Source organism: Aspergillus terreus, genomic scaffold (genome assembly GCF_000149615.1).
Source record: "Aspergillus terreus NIH2624 scaffold_3 genomic scaffold, whole genome shotgun sequence".
Classification (NCBI taxonomy): Eukaryota; Fungi; Ascomycota; class Eurotiomycetes; order Eurotiales; family Aspergillaceae; genus Aspergillus; species Aspergillus terreus.
Genome location: NT_165926.1, coordinates 1478163 through 1504199, shown reverse-complemented (window position 1 = coordinate 1504199; position 26037 = coordinate 1478163). Strand labels below are relative to the sequence as shown.

General features: G+C 54.2%; 10 protein-coding genes across 10 annotated transcripts; 4 read left to right on the top strand and 6 right to left on the bottom strand.

The window, feature by feature from the left end:
• Nucleotides 1-686: 686 nt before the first annotated feature.
• Nucleotides 687-2547, bottom strand: ATEG_02429 (uncharacterized protein; the record flags this gene model as incomplete). The annotated part of the gene is made up of 4 exons (XM_001211607.1): nucleotides 687-1543; nucleotides 1636-1896; nucleotides 2073-2137; nucleotides 2195-2547. The coding sequence occupies 4 exons, from the start codon at nucleotides 2545-2547 to the stop codon at nucleotides 687-689; spliced, it is 1536 nt and encodes a 511-aa protein (XP_001211607.1).
• A 520-nt stretch (nucleotides 2548-3067) lies between these two features.
• Nucleotides 3068-4126, top strand: ATEG_02428 (zinc-binding alcohol dehydrogenase family protein; the record flags this gene model as incomplete). Its single annotated transcript, XM_001211606.1, has 1 exon — nucleotides 3068-4126. One exon carries the CDS (start codon nucleotides 3068-3070, stop codon nucleotides 4124-4126), a length of 1059 nt encoding a protein of 352 aa, XP_001211606.1.
• Nucleotides 4127-4393: 267 nt separating this feature from the next.
• Nucleotides 4394-5270, bottom strand: ATEG_02427 (uncharacterized protein; the record flags this gene model as incomplete). Its single annotated transcript, XM_001211605.1, has 3 exons — nucleotides 4394-4612; nucleotides 4666-5114; nucleotides 5168-5270. 3 exons carry the CDS (start codon nucleotides 5268-5270, stop codon nucleotides 4394-4396), a joined length of 771 nt encoding a protein of 256 aa, XP_001211605.1.
• A 546-nt stretch (nucleotides 5271-5816) lies between these two features.
• On the top strand, nucleotides 5817-6927 carry ATEG_02426 (uncharacterized protein; the record flags this gene model as incomplete). The annotated part of the gene is made up of 4 exons (XM_001211604.1): nucleotides 5817-6111; nucleotides 6171-6506; nucleotides 6559-6668; nucleotides 6724-6927. The coding sequence occupies 4 exons, from the start codon at nucleotides 5817-5819 to the stop codon at nucleotides 6925-6927; spliced, it is 945 nt and encodes a 314-aa protein (XP_001211604.1).
• Nucleotides 6928-8208: 1281 nt separating this feature from the next.
• ATEG_02425 (sulfite reductase (NADPH) subunit beta) lies at nucleotides 8209-13013 on the bottom strand (the record flags this gene model as incomplete). The annotated part of the gene is made up of 4 exons (XM_001211603.1): nucleotides 8209-8238; nucleotides 8292-12680; nucleotides 12740-12879; nucleotides 12983-13013. 4 exons carry the CDS (start codon nucleotides 13011-13013, stop codon nucleotides 8209-8211), a joined length of 4590 nt encoding a protein of 1529 aa, XP_001211603.1.
• An 844-nt stretch (nucleotides 13014-13857) lies between these two features.
• On the bottom strand, nucleotides 13858-14942 carry ATEG_02424 (inositol phosphorylceramide synthase regulatory subunit KEI1; the record flags this gene model as incomplete). Its single annotated transcript, XM_001211602.1, has 2 exons — nucleotides 13858-14829; nucleotides 14901-14942. 2 exons carry the CDS (start codon nucleotides 14940-14942, stop codon nucleotides 13858-13860), a joined length of 1014 nt encoding a protein of 337 aa, XP_001211602.1.
• Nucleotides 14943-15717: 775 nt separating this feature from the next.
• On the bottom strand, nucleotides 15718-16230 carry ATEG_02423 (Rab family GTPase YPT6; the record flags this gene model as incomplete). Its single annotated transcript, XM_001211601.1, has 2 exons — nucleotides 15718-15776; nucleotides 15834-16230. 2 exons carry the CDS (start codon nucleotides 16228-16230, stop codon nucleotides 15718-15720), a joined length of 456 nt encoding a protein of 151 aa, XP_001211601.1.
• An 813-nt stretch (nucleotides 16231-17043) lies between these two features.
• Nucleotides 17044-17871, top strand: ATEG_02422 (H(+)-transporting V0 sector ATPase subunit c''; the record flags this gene model as incomplete). Its single annotated transcript, XM_001211600.1, has 5 exons — nucleotides 17044-17101; nucleotides 17159-17193; nucleotides 17247-17338; nucleotides 17393-17701; nucleotides 17766-17871. 5 exons carry the CDS (start codon nucleotides 17044-17046, stop codon nucleotides 17869-17871), a joined length of 600 nt encoding a protein of 199 aa, XP_001211600.1.
• A 438-nt stretch (nucleotides 17872-18309) lies between these two features.
• Nucleotides 18310-20595, top strand: ATEG_02421 (bifunctional molybdopterin adenylyltransferase MobB/molybdopterin molybdotransferase MoeA family protein; the record flags this gene model as incomplete). The annotated part of the gene is made up of 4 exons (XM_001211599.1): nucleotides 18310-18579; nucleotides 18635-18675; nucleotides 18743-18780; nucleotides 18830-20595. 4 exons carry the CDS (start codon nucleotides 18310-18312, stop codon nucleotides 20593-20595), a joined length of 2115 nt encoding a protein of 704 aa, XP_001211599.1.
• A 770-nt stretch (nucleotides 20596-21365) lies between these two features.
• ATEG_02420 (uncharacterized protein) lies at nucleotides 21366-25921 on the bottom strand (the record flags this gene model as incomplete). The annotated part of the gene is made up of 7 exons (XM_001211598.1): nucleotides 21366-21841; nucleotides 21897-22034; nucleotides 22086-23181; nucleotides 23464-24492; nucleotides 24812-24864; nucleotides 25116-25683; nucleotides 25733-25921. 7 exons carry the CDS (start codon nucleotides 25919-25921, stop codon nucleotides 21366-21368), a joined length of 3549 nt encoding a protein of 1182 aa, XP_001211598.1.
• Between the last annotated feature and the right edge of the window lie 116 nt (nucleotides 25922-26037).

The following is a 26037-nucleotide window of genomic DNA, read 5'->3' as shown; positions in this document are numbered from 1 at the left end:
TCCCCTGCAGGTACTAGTTATGCATTAAACATGGATTACGTAAGTAGATATGCATTGTCAGAGAGGCTTGTATACCTCCTTGCCAATGAATCACATTTTGAACATATAAAAAAACAAGATTCTAGCAGTAGATAGGTACTAGTTTAGTCATTTTGGAATAAATTACATCTTATAGAACACATATCAAATACACCGCGTGCTTTCGAACTTATCATCCACTATGCTAGAGTTATTCGACGGACTTGAATCTTCCTAATATATCAGTCGGGTCATTTACTATAGCGGTCAGTGAGGGCATTGAAGAAGTGATTAAGTTCTTCCACTATCATTTGAGACGTAAGGTAGAGACAAAGCCACCGTCTACTTATGTAACGTGTTCCATGGTTCTTCCGCAATATATATCACCAATCCATAAGAGCCATGTACGCCCATTGAAATACTTGACGACCATGGTCAACATGCGCTCATCCAAGTCAATGGTCTAAGCACATGTGGTACTCCGGAAGTCAGCACCATGGATCGTTCAATATTCCTCTTCGACGCATTTCTAGGAGCAAATTGGGACATAGGGAGATATTAGATGCGCCTACATTGCTCAGAAGCTGCATCCCAAGGAATCAATTGCCGGACGAGTAGAGTAGTATGATACTCTCCGCGATTAGTCAAACAACGCCCAGACCAGTCGGCTATATGTCCGTGGTAAAAAATTGCAAACAGCTTTCCCACTGCCCACCAACATGTAGAATGTGTTTCCCGCGATTCTGGTTCGGTTCTTTCGGCAAGTGTGGAAGATGAGGAACCCCAAGCTTCTCTCCGCTGATCTTCAAGATTAGCTTCTCCCCTGCTCCAAAGACGATGCCTGCTGGACATATCTGTATCTCCAATTTGACGACTTTCCCTGGTTGAACCTTCTCAATGCGCTCGTAAGACAGCGTATTCCAGGACTTTCCTGACTTTTCAGCAGAGACATGTCGCCGGGACGCACGCAACATCCCATCGGGACCCCAGTACCGAAACACTCTGTTCTTAGTGAGCTTGGCTTGCTCCTCAGCGGGGACCCCGTCTGGTATTGGGATGTTGAGGTTCGACAGAATGTTCCCCTCTTTGTCTGCCTTGAAAATATGTGTATATATGTCCAGATCATCGTGATCAGGGGCAGAGACATGAATAACCAAGGTACTGGGACCCACAATTGCCATCTTGGAAGGGACGTCAAACGTAAAGGCAATCTCGTCAGTTGTGTCAGCCTGAAGATGCAATGTCCCCGATTGGAGAGGTTTCTCCGTTGCCAGCTTGCAATCGGGGCCGAGATACAATTGTCTGGACGCAGCAGATGGCAGCTGCCAGGGGAGATCCGGGAACTCCTTGTTTACAATGGGCGGCTTCGTGAAGTTTAGTAGCGCTAGACGGACTGGTGACGTTTGTGGCCAGTCGTTTTTGATATCTTTCAGGTAGTAACCAAAAAATTTGTCAAGGTCTTGGGTGCGGTCTTGGGTGCGGTCTTGGCTATATAGATCGTACCATTCTTGAGTCGAATGAAGGACTAGCCTGCTAGCATGTTAGCTACTCATGGCTGTCTCTCGATGCAACGGAACAAGGACCATTTGTTCTCATGAGGAATCTCCTCAAACGCACGCAAAGAGCCCACACCGTGGATGTTGGACGAATAGCTGGCTCCAATATAGGCAGGAACTTGAATCTTGGAAAAGTCGGCCCGCTTATCTTCCAGGTAGTCGTTGGTAACGGTATAGGGATCGACCATAGCGCTTATGTCCTCCTGTTGTTGTCGACCCGGCAAGATATCGGCAATTGAACGTGCAAATGTCGTCCAGGGAATACCCCCACGGAAGCAGTCTTCTCTGAAAAGATCGGATTGACCTTCCAGCGGGGCAATAGCTGCGAGATGCGGCGGATGCTCAGCCGCGATGAGTACTGCGATATGGCAAGCCAGGAGTTCCCGGCCATGCCTATCTTTCCATTACTCCAAGGCAACTTGGCGAGCTCCTCGATAGCGTCATGGCCGTCTTGACCTTCACCAGTACCCCACCAGCGGATATCACCCTCAGAGTCACCAACGCCCCTTGGGTCAATGTTGACAATTGCATAGCCTCTGGGCACCCATTCAGCTGGGTCAAGTCTGGATTTCTCGCGGTCAGTAGACTCGCCATCCCTAGTTCAAACGGTAGAAACACACCCCTCGAAATCCTCATATCCAGAAAGACGATTGGCAGGTATACCGGCTCGTAGTGGTGCGGAATGGAGGTTCAATAGCCCGGTGCCAGACTTGCCGTATGGTCCCCACATGACAATAGCTGGCACCGTTTCATCTCCTACAGGGCGGAATATATCCGCGCGGATCTTGGTCCCATCTCGAAGCGTCAGAATCTGATGCTTGTCGAAGATGATGGGAGACATTAAGGCACGGCAATCCGGGCGTTTCTTGTGTCCGGCTGGAAGCGTTGTACTACTTGGTGTGGCTGGAGGAGCTTGCGGTCTGGATGCGTCGCGCATCTTGACGTCAACTGAGCCAACCTTGAATGGCGCCATGATAGAATAATGGTAGTCTGGTAGATGAAATAGTTGAATCTTTGAGTATTCCGGAGGGTAGATGTCTAAGAAGCTTATATTATAGAAGTCGATCCGTCTACAGGACTGGAAGCCGAGGGATGGTGAATACCTACGGAGTAGGTATCTATCTAGTGAGGTATCGGTCAGATCAAGACAGGCAACCATAAAAATAATGGCCTTGTAGGTATACAACGCCCATCGCCGTGGGGAGCTTGACGCGTGTTGCACGCTGAGATCTACAGTAGGCCGGAACTCGGGGAGTTGGGATCGCCGGATCTCCGCTTACATATCAACCATCTTAACCCGACTTCATGCCTTGAGTGTTTTCATTTGCGGAATTCGAAGTCTACGTACTTTTCTAAGCTATTGCGAGCATGCGGTGTCCGGAACTTTTCCGAGGGAAGGTTCATACATAATGCAGTGTTTTGTCTCCCCCTGCCATTCACTACAGGGGTTTCTGTCCAATTGAACAAGCTCGAGAATTTCAGTATCTACTACAATGTCGAACTCAAACCGCGCCCTCTACGTCAATGACGATGGGGAATTCTCCGTACGAGACGACATTCCCCCGCACAATATCCAGCCGAATGAACTGTTGATCGAGACTCATTACTCTGGAGTCAACCCAGCAGACGTTAAACATTCGGCTCATCTTGGTATCCAGCCAACCGTCATCGGATACGACTTTTCGGGCCGTGTTCTTTCGGCTCCTCCTTCCTCCAAGTTCAGTCCAGGAGATATCGTCGCAGGCTATACACCATCGGGGTTGGGACGTCCGACCCGATATGGCGCTCACCAAGATGTCCTGGCGGTGCCTGAGGATATGGCGTTCAAAGTTCCGCCGCATCTCCCAGAAGCCGACGCAGCGGCGCTTACAGTGGTCGCCATGACTGCTGCAGACGTTGTGCACAATCTGTTCAAATTTCCCCTGCCCACCAGCCCCGGAAGCTTTTCCGCCCCTCTTCTCATCTGGGGCGCTTCCTCGTCCGTGGGCATTTGTGCCGTGCAACTCGCGCGGGCAAGCGGCTGCACAAACATATTGGTTACTGCTTCCCCGTCTCGTCACGCTCTTCTCAGAAGCTTTGGTGCAAGTCATGCTTTCGACTACTCCTCTCCAAGTGTCGTAGCCGACATTCAGTCTGTCGTGGAAACGCTCGGTCAAGGACCTATCACCCATGCATTCGACGCGGTTGGCTCGCTGGGCGATCCGTCCTCCGCCGATATGGTTGCCCAATGCGTTGATAGTTCGGCCGTACTCGTTTCTGTGGTGTTGCGGGATGATCGGAGATTCCGAATGCCCCTGGCCACAACCAACAACCCCTTTTCGATCCAGCCACCCGGTGTGCCACAGCCGATCAGCATCCCTGCCAGACCGGCAGATCATTGGAACGCTTGGAAGGCTCTTAATTGGGCGGTGGATAACTATGGCAAGGCGTTCAAGCTTCCAGCGGTGGAGACCCTCGAAGTCAAAGCGGAAGAAGCGTTGGAAGAGATATACAAGGTGGCGGATGGAAAGAGAGGCTTTGGGAAGATTGTGTTTCAGCACCCTTTCAAATGAAATGTCAGGCGGTGAACGCATTCGACAGTTTGACTGCTTGACGCCATTCCAAGCATCAAACCGGCCAGTGTTTTACTCAGTGTAGGATCATACGCAATCAACCAGTCGGGAAGAAGCGTGTGGATATGTTCATTGAACGCCTCGCCTGCTTCGGAATAACAAGAAAACCACTCTGGGTTCAATAGACATAAGACTTTTCGATAAAAATCCAATATATAGGACACCGCTCCGGGATGGCCTACTTCTCTCTAGGATTCTGCATTGTTGTCACCAAGGCCAAGCGTCTTCATCACTATCATCACGACAATCATCGTCAGAGCTCTCATCCCCACCCCAGCCGTGCAAGGATTCATGCCTCATCCGCTGCTGAGCCGCGGGGTCATTCTCTCGCTCCCTGTGGAGGCCAAAGGCCTGTCCGATAATCTTGTACAGTTGCCCGATGACCTCCTGTTTGTTATCACCCCATGACAGACAGCGTTTGGACACCTATTTCACCATGTCAGTATACTCCATCGCACGTCCTTCAAAGATAAACTCACGCGGCCTTTGTCGCTGAGGTGCAAGAACGTCCAAGTGTAGCTGTCGGTACAGATCCCATAGACACCACCCTTATATTTCTTCGCTTTGCGGCCAGCATAAACGACTGACATGCTCGGAAGGGCGGCCCAGCATTCGCCATCCAGTAGACTGCTGCTCCGAACGACCACCAGGTTTGTGTCCCAATCTCCACGCGCCCCATACCACAGGATGTAGTCGACCGAGTACTCCATCGCCAGCTCAGATCCAGCAGGGATGGTGGTGTTGAAATGGTAGTATGGGGCTTTGTAAACCTGATGACTGGGCGGGGATGCATCAGGGTAAAGTTGGCCCTTCTTCTTCCTCACGATAGCCGTCGTCGCCACCAGAATCCAGTCTGTTCTGGGTCGAATAGCGCCCAGCTTGTTGTCTTCGGTGGAGAATATGAGGGCGATATCGCTCATGTATCGCTCTGAAGATGGTTAGCTTGGGGATCTGTGCTTGAATTTTCTGGTGGAAACAAACCAAAATGTTCGGGCATCTGAATGCTCATACTCTCATCGTCAAGTTTCCACACTTTCTTTTCTTCGGCATCTGAGCTGGGGGAAAGTCCCAGTCCACGAAACATGCGGAGAAGAGCCGGACCGCTTTCATCAGTGATGTTAGGGAGGCTCAGCCTCTCCATCGAATGCTTGGTGAATTCCCTCTCCATCTGGTGAATCTGGTCCTGTTTGCTGATGTGGTGCGAAATGCTGAACATTGAGAAGCGCATTGTTATTTGAGTAAATGAGAATGGAGGAGACGAGTGAAGCGAAGAGTAGAGGAGAAAATTCGAGGGAATAGGTTGTAGGGAAGGATTCCGTAACTACGATGTCAATTTGTTGCCCGTCACTTGACCAAATACCCTTCGGTAGGTAATACTGACACAACAATTAGATATCGTGAATAAGACCTATTAACCTGATGTAGCCTACATATTGAAGAGGTAAGCTATACAGAAGCTTCACCGATGCAAAAGGAGAGGGTATAAATTGAAGCTCCTCCCCATACTTCGCACTTCTCATTTACCCTCCCTCATCCTCCCCAGGCCGCAGCCTACCCTTTCGTTTCCTTCTCATACGTTTTCATACCTTTTCAGATCATCATTCTCAATCACTCGAGTCCGCCTGTCGCTATGGAGGGTATTTTGATCCGTACTGAGGCGAGGATCAAAAAGGCGTTGGAGAAGATCAAAGACAATGCCGTCCATAAGGAGGTCGATACTGTCTTTAACCTCGCGAGAAGCGAGAGCAAAAAGGCTATTCAGACCCCGAACCTCCCTCAGTCCAAGAAGGAGAAACTTCCTCATGTTGCCGTTACGACCCTCCATCCCGACAAGATCTGCTCAACGTTCAGGCTCAGGGCAGGAGGAGGAAAGAGCGCTTTGGAGTGCACCAAGGATGAGATGCGCAAAGTACCGGAGCACCTAAGTAAGCTTACTTTCCTTCTTGAGTTTCTAAGACCAAATAGAACTAATAAACCTCCCTAGAAAACATTCTCGCTGATTACGGAGTTGCGACGAGTGGCTCCCCTCCAAACGAAGCCCTAATGCGGTGCAGGATCGATGCGATCTTATTAACATGCCTGGCTGCGCAGAAAAGGGCGAGCTCCCGGGATTCCGGCTCCTCGATACTCTCAGTTCATCTCCAGTGCGAAACGGACATGCTACTGCCATGGAGATACGAGGGTGAGCAAAAGGTGGTGTCGGGCATAACAGACTATTCCCTGTGGTACAAAGCGCCAGAGGAGATGGAGTCCAATCTTCTGGTCATCGAGGCCAAGAAGAAGGGGACCGCCGGGGACTACCAAGCATTAGCCTATATGGGTAAGCTAACTGTAGACTCTTGAACATATGTTTGTTTGCTCACAAGTCACAGCGATGCTCCACCATGCACGGAAGGCTGTAAACAAGAAGGACTGCACCATCTATGGTATTGCCACCGACAGCTTCGCTTGGACTTTCCTATATCTCGATAACGACGGAAGGGTAAGACACCAGCTAATGATATTCTCTCGACTTTTCGGCTAACTATATTTTACAGTACAGCAGAATTGCTTACTTTTGGGACAATGGCGACCAGGATGTCATCGTGTCCACAATCCACAAGATCATCCGCCGAGCCGCGTCTCTGTCCAAGGAAGAGCTCCAGCGGTCCGCTACCGCTACTGGCAAGGGCCAAGGGGTGAAGAGGACTCTCAGCGGACATAGCAAGTTGGAGGGATTTTCTTTCAGGGGAAAGAATTAGACGGCTTGTCGGCCTATTCCTCCATTTCCACGTTCTGTCGTTTCGAGCTGGGCTCGAACGTTGCTTTCCTTATTTTCCAGTTCTTCTTATTGCTGTTTTATTGATTCTCCTTGTCCTTTCTAGCCAATCCTTGCTGATTTCTTTGTTTATCGTCTTTTTCAGCCACTACTCGCTGCATGAGCCATTTTGAATGCAAATGAATTCCTCTCAGATCAGGCGGCTCTAGAAGCCAGCTTTGATTCTCTATGTAGCCATTTGTAGTGAAAAGAGGATAGAATTGTGATGCATTGAGGTTCAACATGATAAGTAATTGTATAGTAGAGTATGGTAGTATTCACATGATGCAGACATATGATAGGACTGACGCTCCATCCCCGCACTCATACTTTCAACCTCACCCCCACCAACATGGCCGCTACTGCACCCCCAGAGCAGGATAACTCCCTCCCAACCCCCGAAACCCAGTCCAAAATCGCCCGCTACACAGTCCTCGACCGCCATGGCCAGCCACACGCATTCGAAGATCTCTACAACGCCCCCGACGCCCCGCGTCGCACCCTAATCATCTTCATCCGCCACTTCTTCTGCGGCGTACGCTGCCCCCCCAAACCCCTCCCTCCCAGCTCAAGACTGATTGATATCACCAGAGCTGCCAAGAATACATCCGCTCGCTCACGCCAACCCTCACCCCGGACACCCTCGCCCGCGCCCCCGTCCCCACGGCCATCGCCATCGTCGGCTGCGGCGACCCCGCCCTCATCGACGCCTACGCCGCCGAAACCGCCTGTCCGTTCCCCATTTACGCGGACCCGAGTCGCAAGCTGTACGACGCGCTCGGCATGGCGTACACGCTGGCGCTGGGCGCGCGCCCGGAGTACATCCGCAAGGGGTTTGTGCGGATTGTTGCCGAGTCGGTGTGGCAGACGCTCAAGCAGGTGCCCAGTGGGTTGGCGATGAAGGGGGGCGATTCGAGACAGGTTGGTGGGGAGGTGCTGTACGAGGATGGGATGGTGACGTGGTGTCATAGGATGGCAACTACGAGGGATCATACGGAGGTGGCGCGGTTGGCGGAGATGCTTTTGGAGAGTACCCCGTAGGAAGTATGAAGTATTATGCAAATTCTGAGACGTCGGTAGGTATATACAAACTCGAACAGATCGTCAAGAGCTTTGCTCAACCAGGGAAACAAAACAATTCTAACAATTCATGCAAAAGTGGGTCGTGAAATCGATGAAATGAATACATGTCCAAAGCCAGCACTTTTCCTTTTATTCAGCTGCTTTACTCCTCGTCTTCGTCCTCTTCAGCAACCTGCGATACAGTGTTAGTAGGGTAATTGATCATTATAGAGAGAGATAACTTACGCCCTCGTGGAAGTTGCGTCCATCGGTCGTCTCCTTGATGACGCCCGCACGGATACACCAGTCGCCAAAGCGCTCCGGCTCCGGCCCGTCGGTGTGACGCTCCGCAGCGTACCGCTTCAGCAGTCCCTTCATGATATCGAGGATCTCGTCCTCCTTGATCGACGAACGGTACAGCTTGTTCAGACGCTGGCCGTGGTAGCCACCGCCCAGGTACATGTTGTACGCGCCGTAGGCCTTGCCAACAAAGGCCGCCTCGGCCAGCCAGGGACGAGCACAACCGTTGGGGCAACCAGTCATACGCATGACGATGCTGTCCTGCGCCAGACCGACCTCCTCAAGGGTAGACTCGAGCTTAGAGATCAGCACGGGCAGATAGCGCTCGGACTCGGCCATGGCCAGACCGCAGGTGGGGAATGCCACACAAGCCGAGGACGACAGACGCATGCCGCTGAAGTTGGTGTTGTCCAGCTTGTACTTGGCCATCAGCTCCTGGATGGGGCCCAGGTCCTCGTCGGTCACGTTGGACAGGATCAGGTGCTGGTTACCGGTGAGACGGAACTCGCCCTTGTTGAGCCGCGCCAGTTCGCGCAGACCGGTACGCATCTGGAAGTCGGCAGTGTCCTCGATACGACCGTTCTCGATGAAGAAGGTGAAGTGGTTGAGGCCCTTCTCGTCCTTCTGCCAGCCGAAGGTGTCGACATTGGAGGCGAACTTGAAGGGACGAGGCTCGGCAAACCGCAGTCCCTCCGGCAGCAGCGCCTCAACCTTCTCCTTGTAGGCCTCGACGCCCATGTCGTCAATGGTGTACTTCAGACGCGCGTGCTTGCGGTTCTTGCGGTCACCAAAGTCACGCTGGATGAGCATGATCTTCTCGCAAACAATGTGCGCCTGGTCCGCGGGGACGTAACCAAACATACGACCGGTCTGGGGGTAGGTCTTTTTGTTGTTGTGGGTGGACCCCATACCACCACCAGCAAGGACGTTGAAGCCCTCCAGGTGACCGTCCGCGCCCTTGATGGCGATCAGACCGATGTCGTGGGCGTACACATCGGTGTCGTTGTGCGGGGGAATGGCGATGGTGATCTTGAACTTGCGAGGAAGATAGGTAGGGCCGTAGAGGGGCTCGTGGTCGACAACAGCGTCGCCAGCAACCTGCACCTTGTTGTCGTCATCGTCCTTCAGCCAGATCTCGTGGTAAGCCGTGGTCGAAGGGAGCAGGTGGTCGCTGATCTTCTGGGCAACGGCGTGCGTCTCGCGGTGGAAGTACGACAGCTCGGGCAGAGAACTGCACATGACGTTACGGTTGACATCACCGCAGGCGGCAATGGTCGTCATGAGAGCCTTGTTGATCGCACGCATGGCACCGCGCAGGTTGCGCTTGATGACACCGTGGAACTGGAAGGTCTGACGCGTCGTGAGCTTCATGGTCTCGTTACCAAAGGCGCTACTGATATCGTCCATCTGGAGCCACTGGGACGGAGTGGCAACACCACCGGGCAGACGGCAACGAATCATGAAGCTGTAGGCGGGCTCGAGACCCTGGGCCTTGCGCTCGTCACGGACGTCACGATCATCCTGCATGTAGGTACCGTGGAACTTGGTCAACTGCTGGTCGCTGGCGGAGATGGCGCCCGTGGACTCGTCAAGCAAGCCCTCGGCGATGGTACCACGCAGGTAGTTGGACTGGATCTTGATGTCCTCGTTGGTCAAGGGAGCGGGTTCCTCGGGAAGTCCCTCAACCTTGTCCACGCCCAGGGCCTGCCAGAGACGGGGCTCCCACTCGGAGTAGCCGGTCTGGTACGCATCGGGATCCTGGTCATCACCCAGACCAATGTCGGTCAGCTTACGACCACCCAGGAAGGCAATCCGGGCATCGAGGTCCTTGGCGGGCTTGTTGTAGTAGATCCTGTCCTCCTTGCGAGGCCAGTAGTGGCTGTCTCCAAGACCGAAGACAGAGTAGTTGATCGTCGACAGATCCAGGTCACCGGAGTTCTTCACGACTTCCCACAGAGCACGGCCGTTCTGGGGGAATTCACCCTGACCGGCAGTACTGGTGATGAAGACCACGTTCTCCTCAGTGGGCAGGTCCTCGGCCGGATAGTCATCCATGGCCATGACCATGGTCTTCAAGCCGCGAGCACGACCGCGGTTACCCAGGCGCTTAGCGATGTTTTGGGCGTTACCGTTGTCGGAGGCAAATAGGATGGTCAGAGGGGCACCGAAAAGACCCTCAAGGAGCTTCTCATACGAGTCCTTGGCCTTGCGCTTCTGCAGCGCGCGGACCTCAGTGCCATACGACTCAGAGAGGGCGGCGGAGAAGTTGGGGTGCCGGTTCATCAGCTGGGTAAGCTGGTTGTCGCGGCGGAGGAACTCCTCGAGCTCGCGCTTGATACGGTCGGAATCCAAAGAGAACTTGGGCTCGCCCTTCTCCTCGTTGGCGGGGTTCCAGCGGTACAGAGGCCAGTAACCAAGATCAACGGCCTTCTTGGTTTCCTGGAGGACCGTCAGAGGGGAATCGTTCTCCTGGTTGTATGGCAGATAGGCGACAACAACGGAAGGACCCTTGAACTGCTCAGCCTCGGCCATGGCCTGGAGGACCTGAGTATAGGAACCGTAGACCGCCACGGAAGCAACATAAGCATTGCCAAAGTTCATAGCGTACAGACCAATGTCCTTCTTTCTGCGAGTCGGGTCGGCAGCAGTGCGCTCAGAGTAAGGCTGGGAGTCGATGACAAGCATGTTCACGTTGGCACCGGAAGCAAGGACGTGGTGGACACCCGAATTTCCAAGATCGTAGGCCCAGGCATCAGATCCCACCAGCCAGTGGGTCTCATCGTAGAAGAGCTTCTTCGACGCCAACAGCTGCTTGGACAACGAAGAGCCGTCGTTCGAGAGACGGGCAATGACATCCGGAGCCAGCTTGTTCGCCTTGGCGGCATCTCCGACACTCAGAGCCCACTTGGACAGCCAGTTCTTGGGGACCTCGGTGGCAAAGCTGCTAGATTTGGAAGCATCCTCAACCTCACGGACGAAGCGCGCACGGTGTTCCATGCGGGCAATCAAGGAACCAAATCCGTATTCGGGACTGGCGGCAATGGTGGAGGAGATGCCGGCGTTCTTGGAGCCCAGCTGGTTTGCAATGTACAGGCGCTCACCGAAAAGCTGGTTCAGAATCTTCAGGTAGGCATTCTCCAGAGCAGGCTGCTCGAGGGCAGTTTGAAGAGCCGGGACCTTGGAGGTTCCAACCTCGAGGTTCTGGATGGGAGTGGGGGAGTCCAGGTTCTGGAAAATGCCACGCAGGGCCTGGACAGCCGTGGAGGGCTCGACATATCCCAAACGGTAGCCGACAATCTGGGGGCTGCGGGCACCCGCCGTCGCCGGGGTCAGGCTGGACAAAATATCCATGAACGAGGGACCCCATTTAGTGGTCTTGCGGACCTGCTCCACGACGGCAATCTTCTCGACCGAGCTGGGGATAGAGTTCACCAGACGGCTGCCCACCCAGGGGCGGTACAGACGCGCAGTGACTAGTCCGATGTTTTTCAACTCGGCGGGGGTATCTTCGCGCGCGAGAACGTCGACAAAAAGCCCAGTCGAGCCAAAGACGAAGATGGCCGACTTTGCATCCGTAGGACCGGTGTACTCGATGGCGCGATAGTTGCGGCCAGTGGATTCAGACAGAGCCTGCCAGATCTGAGCAGTCCAGTCGAAGATGTCAGCGGCACTGACGGGGCGGACAGCGGAGGCAGTGTCCACGGTCGTGGCCGCGGAGCTCGTAGCCCGGCTGTCAGTGCTGCTATCTCTGCGCGAGGAGCCAACGGACGAGTTGTCCACGCTGACACTGGAGGGAGTCTGAGAAGGCTGAGCCGGGGTCGCCGAGCCCTCGGGTCTGGAGGTTCTCTGCACACCCTCCTCGGAAACGGTGGCAACTCGTCCCGAGTCGGTGTAGAGGGTCTGGACGCCCGATCCCGGGGTGTGGGTAGCATGGACACCGCTCAGGTCCATCAGATTTCTCAGAATATTCACATCTTCCTCCGCAATGGGCTCATCGCGAGCCGAGTTGGCGGGATCAAAGAAGTGAATGACACCCTTTCCAGACTTGCGGGCCAACGCATGGGCCGTCATCGCAATATCTTGGGCCTCCTGGATGGTCTCGGAGTGCAAGAACGTGAAGCCGCATTGCCGTATCGAGCTGATCACGGAGTAATCTGGGAAAGGGTAGGGCTCCAGAGCGACGTGGAGAACGACGGGGTAGCTCGCCAGACGGTAGAGGTGAGGAACGGACGACAAAAGGATGGACGAGGCGGTGACGGCGGAGACGACATTTCCAGTCTGGAGGGGGTAGAAAGCGGAGAGCAGAGGGTCCTCATTGTGTCGCACAGCGACGACCTGGAATGGAGTCAGAACGGGAACTCCATGGTAGGATGTGGCGCCACGGAGGTACTCACATCTGGAACACCCTTGGGAAGGATGTTACGGGCATTTCCAGCCTTCAGAGTCTTGAGAGACTCGGAGAAGTAGGAGTCGGCCTGGAGAGAGGGCTGGACGGAGAGAACGACGTCGCTAGCGAGGTAGGCGACTCTCGCCACTAGAAGAGTGTCAGTACAACCGTGATCTCCCAGAGACTTGAAACACCTCAATTCCCACAGGAATCGAGCGATAAACGCATTGGAGCAATTGGGCGCAAATACCAGCTTCTCCGGCGGAGGACACAGGCGCCATGATGGATCAACGGTGGATTCCGGCGCACTCGGTGGGATGTAGAGTATGAGGATCAAGAACCGGATATCACCGCATACGGTGACTCCCCACCCAATTCAAGAACACACAAGAGACGGATGAGAGAAGAGAAGGAGGGACAAGAGAGAGAAGAAGAGGAAGAAGAAGAAAATATTTAGTATTATCTCCGTCAACTCCAGAAAGAATTGGGAGATTCTCCGCCATCGGGGTGGTAACCGCCTGCTTCTCATTGGCCCCTGATCACGACATCGACGAGGGGCCCTGCAAACACATGCAAACACCGCCGAATCGGGCAGATCCCGTGACCCGCCCTGGATCACGTCACCGCCGGCTTCTGCTCTTCCTGTTGCTCTTTCGGGCGAGAATCTCTCTGTGTACAGTAAGGGTACTTTGTCTCATTCAGATATCTACTCCGTCCATTTCCTATGAATGCTCCATCTCCCCTGACGCCAGTGCCGAAATCCAAAACCCATATTACAGTGCAATCCATGTACACTTTCCAGACGCCCGATCCCCTTCCCACTCTCGGTCATCCGGGCAAAAATCATGACCCAACGCCGCTGGCACAATGGCCAGGTATGTAGATCATCTCGGCATAGAGACGAAATGCAGAGGCGGAAAATCAGGGTTTAACCGCCGATGGAGAGAAAATGCGACATGCGTCCTTCCGTCCTTCGAGCAATGCCGACGCGAGCGGTGCCTCCCGCGGGGAGCTTGAGGTCAGGGCACACACGGCTCACGGATCGAGAAACGAGAGCATATATATATAGCGAGCGAATAAATATGAAACAAGTAACAAAACGAGTGTATGTATACGACGAGGCTCTCACCGACTCTCGCCCCAGTCTTGCATCTTCACGTTCACTCCAGGGGATTGCTCGTAGATTGGCTGTTGCAAGGCGGCAGCTTGCACGGCAGATTGGGAGGGCTGGGGAGGTCCCGTTCCCGAACGGCGACGTCTCTCCCGCTCCAGAGGGCCGGGCAGCTCGTTGGACTCACCCCGAGCACGGAAGCGGCGGCTGATCGTACTCATCCAGTTACCACCCTCTTCATCTTCACCCAACCAGTAGTTGCGGCCCACGCTGATCATCGCCCGACCCAGCTTTCCTTGCCATCCCTGGCCATCCGGGCTGTACGGCGAGAACGGCTCGCGATCAATGTCTGCCATACTGGCGACGCTGGCGACAGACGTGTTGCGACTGTGGGTGGGGAGTTGCATGTGGCGGGGGACGGCGACGTAGATCCGTAGAGCCTGGCGGGCGAAGGCCAACATGACAAAGACGAAGTAGGCTCGGATGGCCCACAGCATGCAGATGAACATGATACTCTGGAAGCTCTCGGGCTGGGTGACGGCATTGCTGAGACCGTCCGAGTTCCGTGCATAGTGGTCGCCCTCAGCAGAGGACGAGTCGTATTTAGGACTGGTGAAGCCCGCCGTCTGGGCGATCGTCTCACTGCCCGGACCAGACGCATTTCCGTTCTCGTAGTGTTGAGAGATCACGAGGAACCACGTCACACCAAAGGCAGCGGTGTACGCGGCATTGATAATGCTGTCAAAGAGGTACAGCCAGGCGAGCGCAAGGCACTGGAGAGGAGACTGTTTCCGGATATGGGGGAAAAGGTAGACTGTGATGCCGAGAGCGACGAGGGAGTAAAGGTACATGGACAGCTGCACGGGCGAGAGATGGTAGCCGGTCAACAGCGCGAGTAAGCCATAGAGACCACTGATTTTGTTCAACAGGAGAGATAGGGTGATTAGCGATGCGCCTGTACGAAGGCTCATCACATAAAGGAAGGTCTGATGATCGGGGGCGTTAGCGACCGGGTTTCCGGGTCGGGGAGTGGTCGGACGAGACGGTGAGTGCCTACCTCTGGCCGCGGAATGCGGAGGAATCGGGTTGATAAACCCATCTTTGAATAATATCGCCGATGGGTGAGGACCGGGGGGAATGAAAGGAGTGATGCAGTACGAGCGGTGGTCGAGGGAGAAGTCGGAGAGGGAGAATAGAGGAAAAGGAAGAGGAACCTCAGGTGAGAAAAGAGACTACCCGAAGAGGCTGGCGGTCGGTGTTCCACCAGCGCTCCTCTATCCGGTCGATCCGCCCGCCGATCTCTATTCTCCTTCTCCCTGATATTATTATTGAGCGCTTCTCGATGGATGTCTCAGTAATGCAGAGTTGTTCAATCTTTCAGAAGTACCAGTACGATAATCTGACTGGGCGACTGGGCCCACTTGGCAGTCAACAGATACGAGTACGAGTCCGTTTGTCACTGCCTACATACGAACGTACCTCAGCTGCCCAAGGGATATGGAGTAGCCTGGTCAACACGCCTCATGTCTGCTGACGGTTTCACATAAAACGTGTTGATATGACGATCCATATAACGCATACATAGCTTGCGAATCATGAACTCCAAATCAACTCCAATGTTTAGTATCACAACCGCTCGACAGAATCTAGATCGATGTAGAAGCCCAAGATCCATAGAGATATAGAAAGGAATAAAGCCAGATGGAAACAACGCAAACCATAGAAGAGGCAATTCCATATAATCTAAGCACGCTATTCACCTGAAACATGGATCAAAATGTACATCTGGAGAAGAACAAGCATTATCAACAATCTCAAACCTCGTCATTGAGATCCGTAGCAAGAAAGAACAAGAACTGGCTAGTATACAGCGTTTAACAGGCGCATCCATCGTTGCTCGTGGTCTCTTTGGGGTTTATATTGACATCAATCACTGAAATCATTAGCTTCGCCCAGTCGGGGATTGTCGTAGGGAGAAAAGAAGACTCACTTTGGTTCTGTTGGTTCGCTTCACCCTCCATGCCCGGCAAAGCCTGCGCAATCCGCCTGAATAGCTGCTTGACATTATGACCGACCTTGGCACTCGTCTCAATGAACATCAAGCCGTTCTTCTTCGCCTCTTCTTCACCCTGGGCGGTCGTGACCTCCCGCTTATCGTTGAGATCGGTCTTGTTGCCGACCAGGACAATGATCACATCGTTGCCACGTTCACCCCGGACGTCGTCAATCCATTTCCTGGTGTTCTGGAACGACTTGGCGTTGGAGATATCATACACGACAACGGCGACGCTCGAGTCTCGAATGTAGGATGGGATCAACGACCGGAAGCGCTCCTGACCCGCCGTATCCCACAGCTGTAGTCGCACCGTTCTATCTTCGAGGTACATGGTCTGAATCACAGACGTAGGTTAGTCATGGCGATGGCCAAGTCGGGGCGGAAGCGGGGCCGAGACGGTGTACCTTGGACAGGAAGTCGATTCCAATCGTGGCTTGATATGTGTTGTCGAAAGAGTCATACATGAACCGCGTGATTAACGATGTTTTGCCGACTGTAGTTTATTCATCAGCGACAGGCTTCGGGGGGGGACATGTTGTCATTGAGTCGCCGCCCATCGGGGGTGGTCATACCGCTTTGTTCCCCTAAAAACACCAATCTGCGGATGAATGAGCAAACCATTGCCGCCCCAGTCCGTTTCGGAATTTGCCAACATACTTGAACTTCTTCAACGGGTTCGAATACGACCCTACCCCAGACGTGGAAGCCATGACGATACCGCGGGAGTCAAAGAATCAGGGGTAGTGGTAGTCGAGTATGAATTAAACAAAGTGTCCGGAAGAGATAACCGGACAGACAGGAGGGGTGGGAAGTCAAGAGAAGACGAGAAATTAATTAATTAACGGTCGAATCTAGTCACACAGCAAGTCGACCGGGTTATGGAGAGGAGGAAAGTGGATGAGGAGCTTCGTCCATGGCTCCGTCTGGGGAACTTCAACCAACAACAGCGGATTAACGGCCGGCCCGAGCCATCTCCAACTAACTACCTTTGCTGCCCCGTTGCGACTACGCCGACGAGTTCCATCTAGCTGCCTTCCTCTCCCCGTCCTACCCTCCTGCTCAGGTGTCTGTCGGCCCTGACCTTTTCTCTTCTTCTTCTCATCTCTCGGACTTTCTTAACCCTTCTTCAAATTTGGGGGTCATCATGGGGCTCGCATATCCAGCTGGTGCTGCTACCGTGTCCCTCCTCGTCATAGGAGGCTGTATGTGCCCTCTCCGAACCCCTCAGACTTCACCCCGGAGCTAACGTCTCCCCTCAGACATGCTTTTTACTGGACAAGGCGAGCAGTTTAATGTACGACTTTTTCCCGTTCATCATTTGCTATCGATATTTACCTTTCGGTCTAGGTCGGCCAATTCCTCGAGTCGGTCTCCCCGTACGCTTGGGCGAACCTGGGTATTGCGATGTGTATTGGATTCTCCGTCGTGGGTGCAGGATGGTAGGGATCTCCTCCACGTGTACGCCCTCAGCTTCACTGACAACGCGCCTCCAGGGGTATTTTCCTCACGGGCTCTTCGATCGTCGCCGGCGGTGTCAAGGCCCCTCGGATCCGCACCAAGAACCTGATCTCGATTATTTTCTGCGAAGTCGTCGCTATTTACGGTGTCATTATTGCGATCGTGTATTCCTCCAAGCTCAACCTGATAACCAACGACGAAATCTACTCGGGCAGCAGTTACTACACGGGATTTGCGCTTTTCTGGGGAGGAATCACCGTCGGCATGTGCAACCTGATCTGTGGTATCTCAGTCGGTATCAACGGAAGTGGTGCGGCACTGGCGGATGCAGCGGATGCGAGCTTGTTGGTTCCCTTTACCTCGTAGTGGAACTATTATCCGGGCAAAAAGCTGACCATGCATGTATAGGTTCGTCAAGATACTTGTCATCGAGATTTTCAGTTCGGTTCTCGGACTGTTCGGTCTGATTGTCGGACTGCTGGTGGGTGGAAAGGCCACCGACTTCGGTTCTTAGATAACATCCTTGGGGTATTCTTCGAGAGAAGACCCTGACCACGGGGCGGGAACTGTATGACCTTTTTCTTCTCTTTTCTTTCCTCTCTATAGCTTTTTCTTTGATGTTTTATATACCGCATTGAGGCGTATGGATCGATTTGGTTGTAGAGTCTCGCTTGGGTGCGCGTGAATACCATGATGTTGACATTGCGGTTATGTACAGTACCAGGCGCAATAATGAAACTACTTAGGTAGATTGTTGATCTGTAAAACTGTGTCAATATGTGTATATGTGTACTGGGTGAGATTTAAATTGTAAAAGAGTGGTGTGGAAGTATGCGCAATCCCTACTGTAGATAGGGTTGCAGCTATATATCTCCGCTCGTATCGTATCAACTTTCTATCAACCTCCGCTCCCCGCGTTCCGACTTGAACCCCTCAACATCCCACTCTCAACATGGCAGACAACACTCTGAAGGCTGCAATCCTAGTCGTGTCAGACACAGCCTCCCAGGACCCGTCCACAGACCGAGTATCGGAGACTCTGACGACGGTATTTTCGACAGAGGGGCCGGGGATCTGGCAGCAGCCGGTGACGAAGATCGTTCCTGATAACGTACTCGACATCCAACGAGCCATCTGTGACTGGACTGACGGACCCAATTGGGTCAATCTGATTATAGTCAGTGGTGGTACAGGATTTGCTGTCAAGGATAATACCCCCGAGGTGCGTCCATCGACATTGTTATCGTGTGGGAGATGCAAGACTAACATGTAGACAGGCGGTATCACCCCTAATCCATCGCCATGCTCCCGGCCTAGTGTGCGTAACGCGTCTCTTTTCCACTTGATATACCGAATATGAGTAGTTGACTGATGATTGATCGCAGACATGGCATGCTGGCTGCCTCGTTGAAGGTGACGCCCTGTAAGGATACCCGATCCAGCTTAACACGAACCCGGCTAACAACCCGCAGTTGCAATGATGTCTCGGCCAGTGGGAGGAGTCCGCGATAAGACGCTCATCCTCACTCTCCCCGGCTCCCCGAAAGGTGCCAAGGAGAACCTCGAGGCGGTCATCAAGCTCCTCCCGCACGCCTGTACCCAGGCCGCCGGTGCGAACTCCAGAGCGCTGCATGCCGGCGGCATGAAGAAGCTCGAGGCCGACGCGGGTGTCTCCTCTACCACCCCCCGACAAGCGGAGCATTCGCACCACCACCACCATCACGATCACCACCACCACGGCCATGGACATGTCGTACCAAGAGCACACACCACTCCGTCTGAAAGACCCCAGTCCAACGACCCCAACGCAGGACCCAACCGACGATACCGTTCCTCCCCTTACCCCATGCTCTCCGTCGACGAGGCCCTCCAACAAATCAGCCAGCATACCCCCGACCCCGTCATCATCGAAGTGCCCGTGACAACCTCCCTGGTCGGCTCCGTCCTCGCCGAGGATGTCTACGCGGCGGAAGCCGTGCCCGCGTACCGCGCCAGCATCGTGGACGGATACGCAGTGATTGCCCCTGAAACCCCCGACTCCGGGCCCAGCACCAAAGGCGTCTTCCCCGTGGCGTCCATCACGCACGCCAACCCCGGCGGGACACTCGCGCCCCTGGAGCCCGGAACAATCGCCCGCATCACCACCGGTGCGCCGCTCCCACCCAACGCCAACGCCGTCGTCATGGTCGAAGACACGGTCCTGGCCACCGCCACGCCAGACGGCAACGAAGAGGCCACCGTCGAGATCCTGACCGGCGACATCAAGCCCAACGAGAACGTACGCGAACCCGGCAGCGACGTCGCGCTGGGGTCTTGCATCCTCCGCAAGGGCGACCTGATCACCCCCGTCGGCGGCGAGATCGGCCTCCTCGCAGCGACGGGCACCAAAACCGTCAAAGTATACCGTAAGCCGTGCGTCGGCGTGCTGAGCACGGGCGATGAGCTCGTCGAGCACGACGACCCCGCCGCGCTGTACGGCGGCCAGATCCGCGACTCCAACCGGCCGTCGCTGCTCTCCTGTCTCGCTGCGTGGGGGTTCCCGACCGTCGACCTGGGGATTGCGCGCGACACGCCCGTTGGCGAGCTCGAGCGGAGTCTCCGCGACGCCCTCCGCGGCGTGGGCAAGGCCTCCACCAGCGTCGACGTGATCGTCACGACGGGCGGCGTGTCCATGGGTGAACTGGACCTGCTCAAGCCGACCATCGAGCGCAGCCTCGGCGGCACGATCCATTTCGGCCGCGTGTCCATGAAGCCGGGGAAACCGACCACCTTCGCCACCGTCCCGTTCAAACCATCCGCGACGGACGGGGCGCAGCAGGAGCGCGAGACGAAACTCATCTTCTCGCTGCCGGGAAACCCTGCCTCGGCGCTGGTCACCCTCAACCTCTTCGTGTTGCCATCGCTGCACAAACTGATGGGCATGGGCGAGAGACAGATTGGGGCGACGGCTGTGCCTGTGCCTATGGGCCTGCCTCTTGTGTTTGTGTGTCTGGCGCATGCGTTCCCGCGCGATGCAAAACGCACCGAGTATCACCGTGCGGTGGTCACGGCGAGTCGGTCCGACGGGCGGCTGTATGCGTCGAGTACGGGCTTGGAAGGAGTTGGACAGCGCAGCTCGCGCGTCGGCAGTCTTGCGAGCGCGAATGCGCTGCTGGTCATTTCACCTGGGACGGGGAAGATGGAAAAGGGGGTGCTGGTGGAGGCCTTGATGATGGGGCCTGTTGTGCCTGGAGTGTAGGCGCTTTGCGTCTGAGCTGGCTGTCCGTTATACTGTAGTAAATCTAGGACTATATGATATCTACTATGACCCTGGCATGGCTATAAATGTAACAGGTTCCCACTAATATGAACAATAGAATCACCGAAATCTAGTATACTATGAAAAATCCCCTGTGGCTAACAAGTTTCATCTACGAAGAGCCATCAAGCACCCTACTCGTCCTAGGGCATGCCCCCGTCGGCCTCATGTCGCCAATGTGCATTCATTGTTGGCGATCGCGGTATTCCAGGTCCCATATTCGGTGGATTGCCATATCCATATCGAAGCGACACCATGATCATGACAAGCCGAGTCTCCTGGGACGGTGCTAGTCGATAAGGATCTTCTCCTGGAGAACCTTCGTGCCCAAACGGAGAATTGGGCCTCTGCTCATAGATTGCTCTGGCAGGTTTAGATACGCATCGGCTTCGTATCGAACTGAACGACCAAAGTACTGTTGAGGCACATTGCTCTGATCGTTGGGCCACTGATAGACATATGGGATGACCGTGTGCGCTTGAAGGAGGCTTCCTGAAGTTTGCACCATGGCTGTTGCCACCCAGGTCTTTCCCTTTCGGAGAATCATTTTGCACACCATGTCTGTATAGTGCTCACCATCGGTCTGCTTCGATGTCGACCTGGATGTCACCAACACCCGCTACTTTCTCGAGACCAAGTCTCATTCTTCCAGGACCTGTGTTCAGCATTTCTTTTGCTCGTCGAGCAGCGCGCTGAGACATCGCCTGACATCAGCCCTTGTGGATCTTCCACCCTTTCTTCTTCTCAGCTCGTAACATAGGCAAGGTATGCTCCCTCCCCTGTTCCCGCGCAACTTCAATCACAAGGAATCGAACGAAATCAGTCAGCGTCCAGTAGCTGCTATGCGCACTGATCATGTTGAGGTACTGGATGTTCAATGGCCCACCACCGCCGGAGAGAAAGTAGTCGATCTGCCCGTTGTCATTCAGAAGAAGCATGCGTTTCTCAGCAATCTCCTCTCGGGTGAAGTCGTGAGTCTCCATTTCCACGTTCGATGAGAGTTTGGACACGGCCGCCGGACGGACAGGATTTGTCGTCGCGGCCGACATGAGCGAGGGCCCTGAGCTCCAGCGAAAGACGCTGCCGAAAGATTGCCAGAATGAGCCGGCTGTGCTGGGGATGGAGGCGATCTTGAGGGAGTGCGCGAGGTCACGGTCTACTGCTGCGTTGACGCGGTATGCAATCGCTGGAAGAGATTAGCTTTTATGCTAGGAAGAGCGGCATAACAGAGCTTGACGTACGGTCAGTGGTATGCATGATGTTGTATAGATTATCCACGGCAAGACATCCGTAGATGTCTGCCTCCCCTGCAACACCACGCAGTAGGTCCTCGCCCTCGCAGCCGGGCTTATCTCGGCCTCGCCGGGGCATTAAATTGCCTGTTCAATATCAGTTGATGTAGGCTGCCTTTCTGTCACAAAGCTACAGACCTTTGTTTAGGAGTAGGAAAAACCCAGCCGGGCTTCCACAAATAAACAAGTTCTTGGTATCAAACTCAAAGATATCGCCATGGATACTAGTTTTCGTAAAGTCGAAATCTGGGACGTGGGTTGGTTGGTGACTGAGAATGTCCAAGGCCATTGCACTTCCGAGAGAATGCGCAATAAGATGGACACGCCCTGTCTGCTGGAAACCAGGGTTGTTCTTGCACCAAAGCCGATAGATGCGATTAGCTTCCTTTACCACAGCCTGGATCATCTTGGGCTTATGATGAGACAAATAGTAAGGGATGTCAAGCATCACATCGCTGATCAGAGACCTGACAGCTGGAATGGTCTCTGGGGTGATGTCGTTCAGCGTAAACTGATTGGTAGTCGGGTCTTCAACGCCCTGGCTGTCAAGATCCGCATCCTCCAGCGAAAGAGTAGACCGCCAGTTCACCGGGAGAACCATGATACCTCCATGATCATGGCGAACGTGTGGCCATACCAGCTCGCTGTTCAATTCCAAGTTGACATTTCTGCGAAAGGCATTGATTGCGTGCGTGAAATGAAAGCTTTCCATGCGCTCTGACAATTTCTGGCCGATACCATGTACAACGAACACCAGATCAGTAGGCGTAGGCCGCAGCTCTTCCATCGCACATGCGTAGCATACTTGCCGACCACCTGCCCTGGGCATCGCCCGGGACTGGCTGCTTCGTAGATAATTGCGCACATCCACAGGGCTAGGTTTGGACGGATGTAGCTGGTCCCACAATCGGCGGCTGAAGCCACGAATGACTGGGATACCAATCTGCCGTCCTTTGCGGATCGCACTGAGCGGTCTCCTCCCCCTTGATACTGACGGAAGTAAGCTCGGACGGAGAATTTGCGCATCTCTTCCATCGACGTAGATAACACTTGAGTTCATGTATGGCTTGACGGCCTCCGAGTGTACGGATGTCCCACCCGCGGCTCGATTGCCATCAGACATGGCAGCATCCAGTCCTATGGGAGTTTCGTCCCTTGATTCCGCTGTCGGCCTGCTTTGATCATGGGCACCGGCGAGTGAGCTCGGTGGTCGTGAGAGATCCTTCTGCCACAACTTTGTGCACGATCTGCATCTCAGCATCAGCACCATTCTCTAGCCAGCTGTTCAGCTCATCTTGCCCACGTATCACGTCCACGGCTTGAGGTAAACGTAACCCATCCTCCAGTTTATTGGCAAAGTTCTGTCTCAACCGGAAGCATGGTGTTCTTGTAAAACCAAGTTGCTCGGAGTACACTCGAGATGTCATGAAGGGGGCTCCAGTAAATGGGTTTCATCTGCAACAATTAGAACTTGGTTCGACAACCATTAAGGCGTACAAGCCACCACCGGACATACCTTCAAATTTGGTAATTCGACAAGGTGAAGACGCGATACCCCTACTGGAACCTTTTCTTGAGCTTCTTCGGGCAAAGGATCCTCAAGCGGTTTTTTGGAATCCTCCAACGGTTCGTCTTGATGAATACTCGTTCTCAACCCCGACGGCTTGGACGCCATATGGCTCGTCACGCTGGATGGAAGTTCAGGATGAGCCTCCTGGTGCCCATCCATCGAGGAGACAGACTCTACCGAACGACCTAGAGGGCTCCGTGGGTGGGGACCAGGAACTCGCGCAAACGGAGAGCCACTGATCGAGCCATCGCGAGACGGGTACATTTTAGGGCTGGTGCTCTCTGCGCCTTCCGTTATAGCGTCATCGCTCTGCGGAGACCCGCTAGTCCGACGTTTGACGGTTTTAGGACTGCTCGTGGGCGAGATATCTCTCTTCCGGTAGCTGAGAGGACTGACCGTAGGACTCTGTCTTCTTTGCTTGTCGGATGATGACGGTCCACACTGGGAGGTTGGCTCATCTGGAGACATTGCAGGCACACTTGTTGGACTTCGCTGGCTTCCAGTCCGGCTTGGGCCGCCCTGTGTACCTGTAGCTGACGCCCGACCAGGGACCGAGATCCCCACGTTCCTCGCAGGTGTGCCTTCTCGTGACGGTATATTCCTGACCCCGCGTTGTAGCCTCGTCCGCCGGATAGATTGCCATGCTTCCTCGAGTGTGATATTGTCCTTTATCGAAAACGGCTGGGGCGGTGCTCGTTCGTTCGCGGGACCCTGACCGGAAGTGGGAGGTGGAAGCGCTGTCAGAGGATCATCGATTGGCAACGACGATATGTAAAAGAATTGAGGGCGAACATTGGGCGGGCGTTCCAGCGTATACCAGGAGGAGGGATCAGCGTCATCATCTGCAAGCAGGCATGTTGGGCCGTAGGTATGAATCGGAACCGAGGTCATGGTGAAGGTGAGTAGTCTGCGCGACAGACTATGAATCACCAGAACCGAGAGAAGAAGCTTCAGCAGAGTTTTAACGATCGACCACTATCATTGTCAGTCACACTTTGGTGGCTGTCTGACATAGAGGGAGAGTCCACGTCGTGCCAGCAAGGGGCCTCGGATCGGCGAACCGAACTAGCTTGTCCGGAGCTTGCAATCCGTTAATGTGATGAATCTTGTGGCTAGAGGGATATTAGACATGGCCAGTCTCGCATGATAAGATATTTTCAGGCCGAAGAAGCCAAGCTGACGGGGGAGAAGAAGCTGTTGAGACGGAATGTTGTTCTGCTGGCGCTTTCGGTACGCGTGAGCCTATGACGTCGACCCACGTGCTGCGGGAGTCAACAAGCCATTTTCAACCAACCGATTCTTTCTCGACGGCTTCATGAGGGTGATATTCAGTTGATTCAAGTCGATCTATTAGAGTGAGAGGGTACGGACGACAGTCCAGTCGGATATTCACTAATCAATTCAATGTTAAGATCGCAGCTAAGATGCTCCACGAAATAGCCCAGACTAAACTCGCTAAGATGATTGGAAATACATGGATCGTCTCTCGCCATATGCTCGTGAACCCACCCGTCCGCCACATTACTCATTCTCGCCGATGATGTTGGGTGTATGGCTTCATTGTATCCGCCGAGTTCGATCGGTTGTTGTACGGCTACCCCGAACATGAGCCTTCTCTCGATGCTCCTTCATCACGGCCAACGTGCGCATCTGTAACTCCTCGAAATCAAGGAACGTGGAGACGGGCGCGCCGAGCATGTCCAGGAGTTTGTGGATGTCGTGCATATGCTTTCGGATCACACTATCGGGTGCGCAGAACGTACGCACATTCATCTCCTTGACAACCGCTCTCCAGTTCTGCAGGTTCGAATGCAGGAGCACTGGGTTGGTGGAACTCTCTCCGTTGAAGTGCAGTGTGCGGATATTCGACAAGATCAACCGGCGCTGGGTGGCTTGGTCAAACTGAAACTCCACCACTTGAGGCCGGTTCTTGGATCCCCAGAAATGCGTGACCTTTCGGACAGATTCTTCGGACACGCGACCGGCGCGGTATTGCTGAACGAGGAACTTGTTGGCGCTGACGCAGATCATGACCTCCAGCTCGGAGTACAGCTTCGCCTGCATCGGGGGATCCAAAGAAATGGGGAGATGCGACTCCGGCACGATCTTGGTGCGATGGGTTCCGTGTGTGAATGGATGGGGGTATGCCTTGGTCATGTCTTCTGCCTGAGGAACGCGTCAGCGTGCGTCTCTGAGATGGGTTGGCGGGACTTACAATGCCTGCAACGTGCTGTTTGATCTTCTTCCCCAGGGTCTTGATGGTGGCTAGCTTTGGATTCCGAGCACCGGCGGGCGTGTACTTCAGATCAGCGGTACACCCAAGCCAGCCGTTCGTGCCGAACAGCTGCTTCTGCGCGGTGCGCCGCTGTGCGAGTGGGTTTTCCAGAAGTTCCAGCTCTCGCATGTCGGCATTGAGCGGGTGGTAGTCCCGGTGCTTCCTTGTGTAAAGACAGTGGCCTGCTCATGGTAGTCATCCTCGACGATGGCGATCTGCCTGTGGACGCGGCTTTTGTGAGTGTC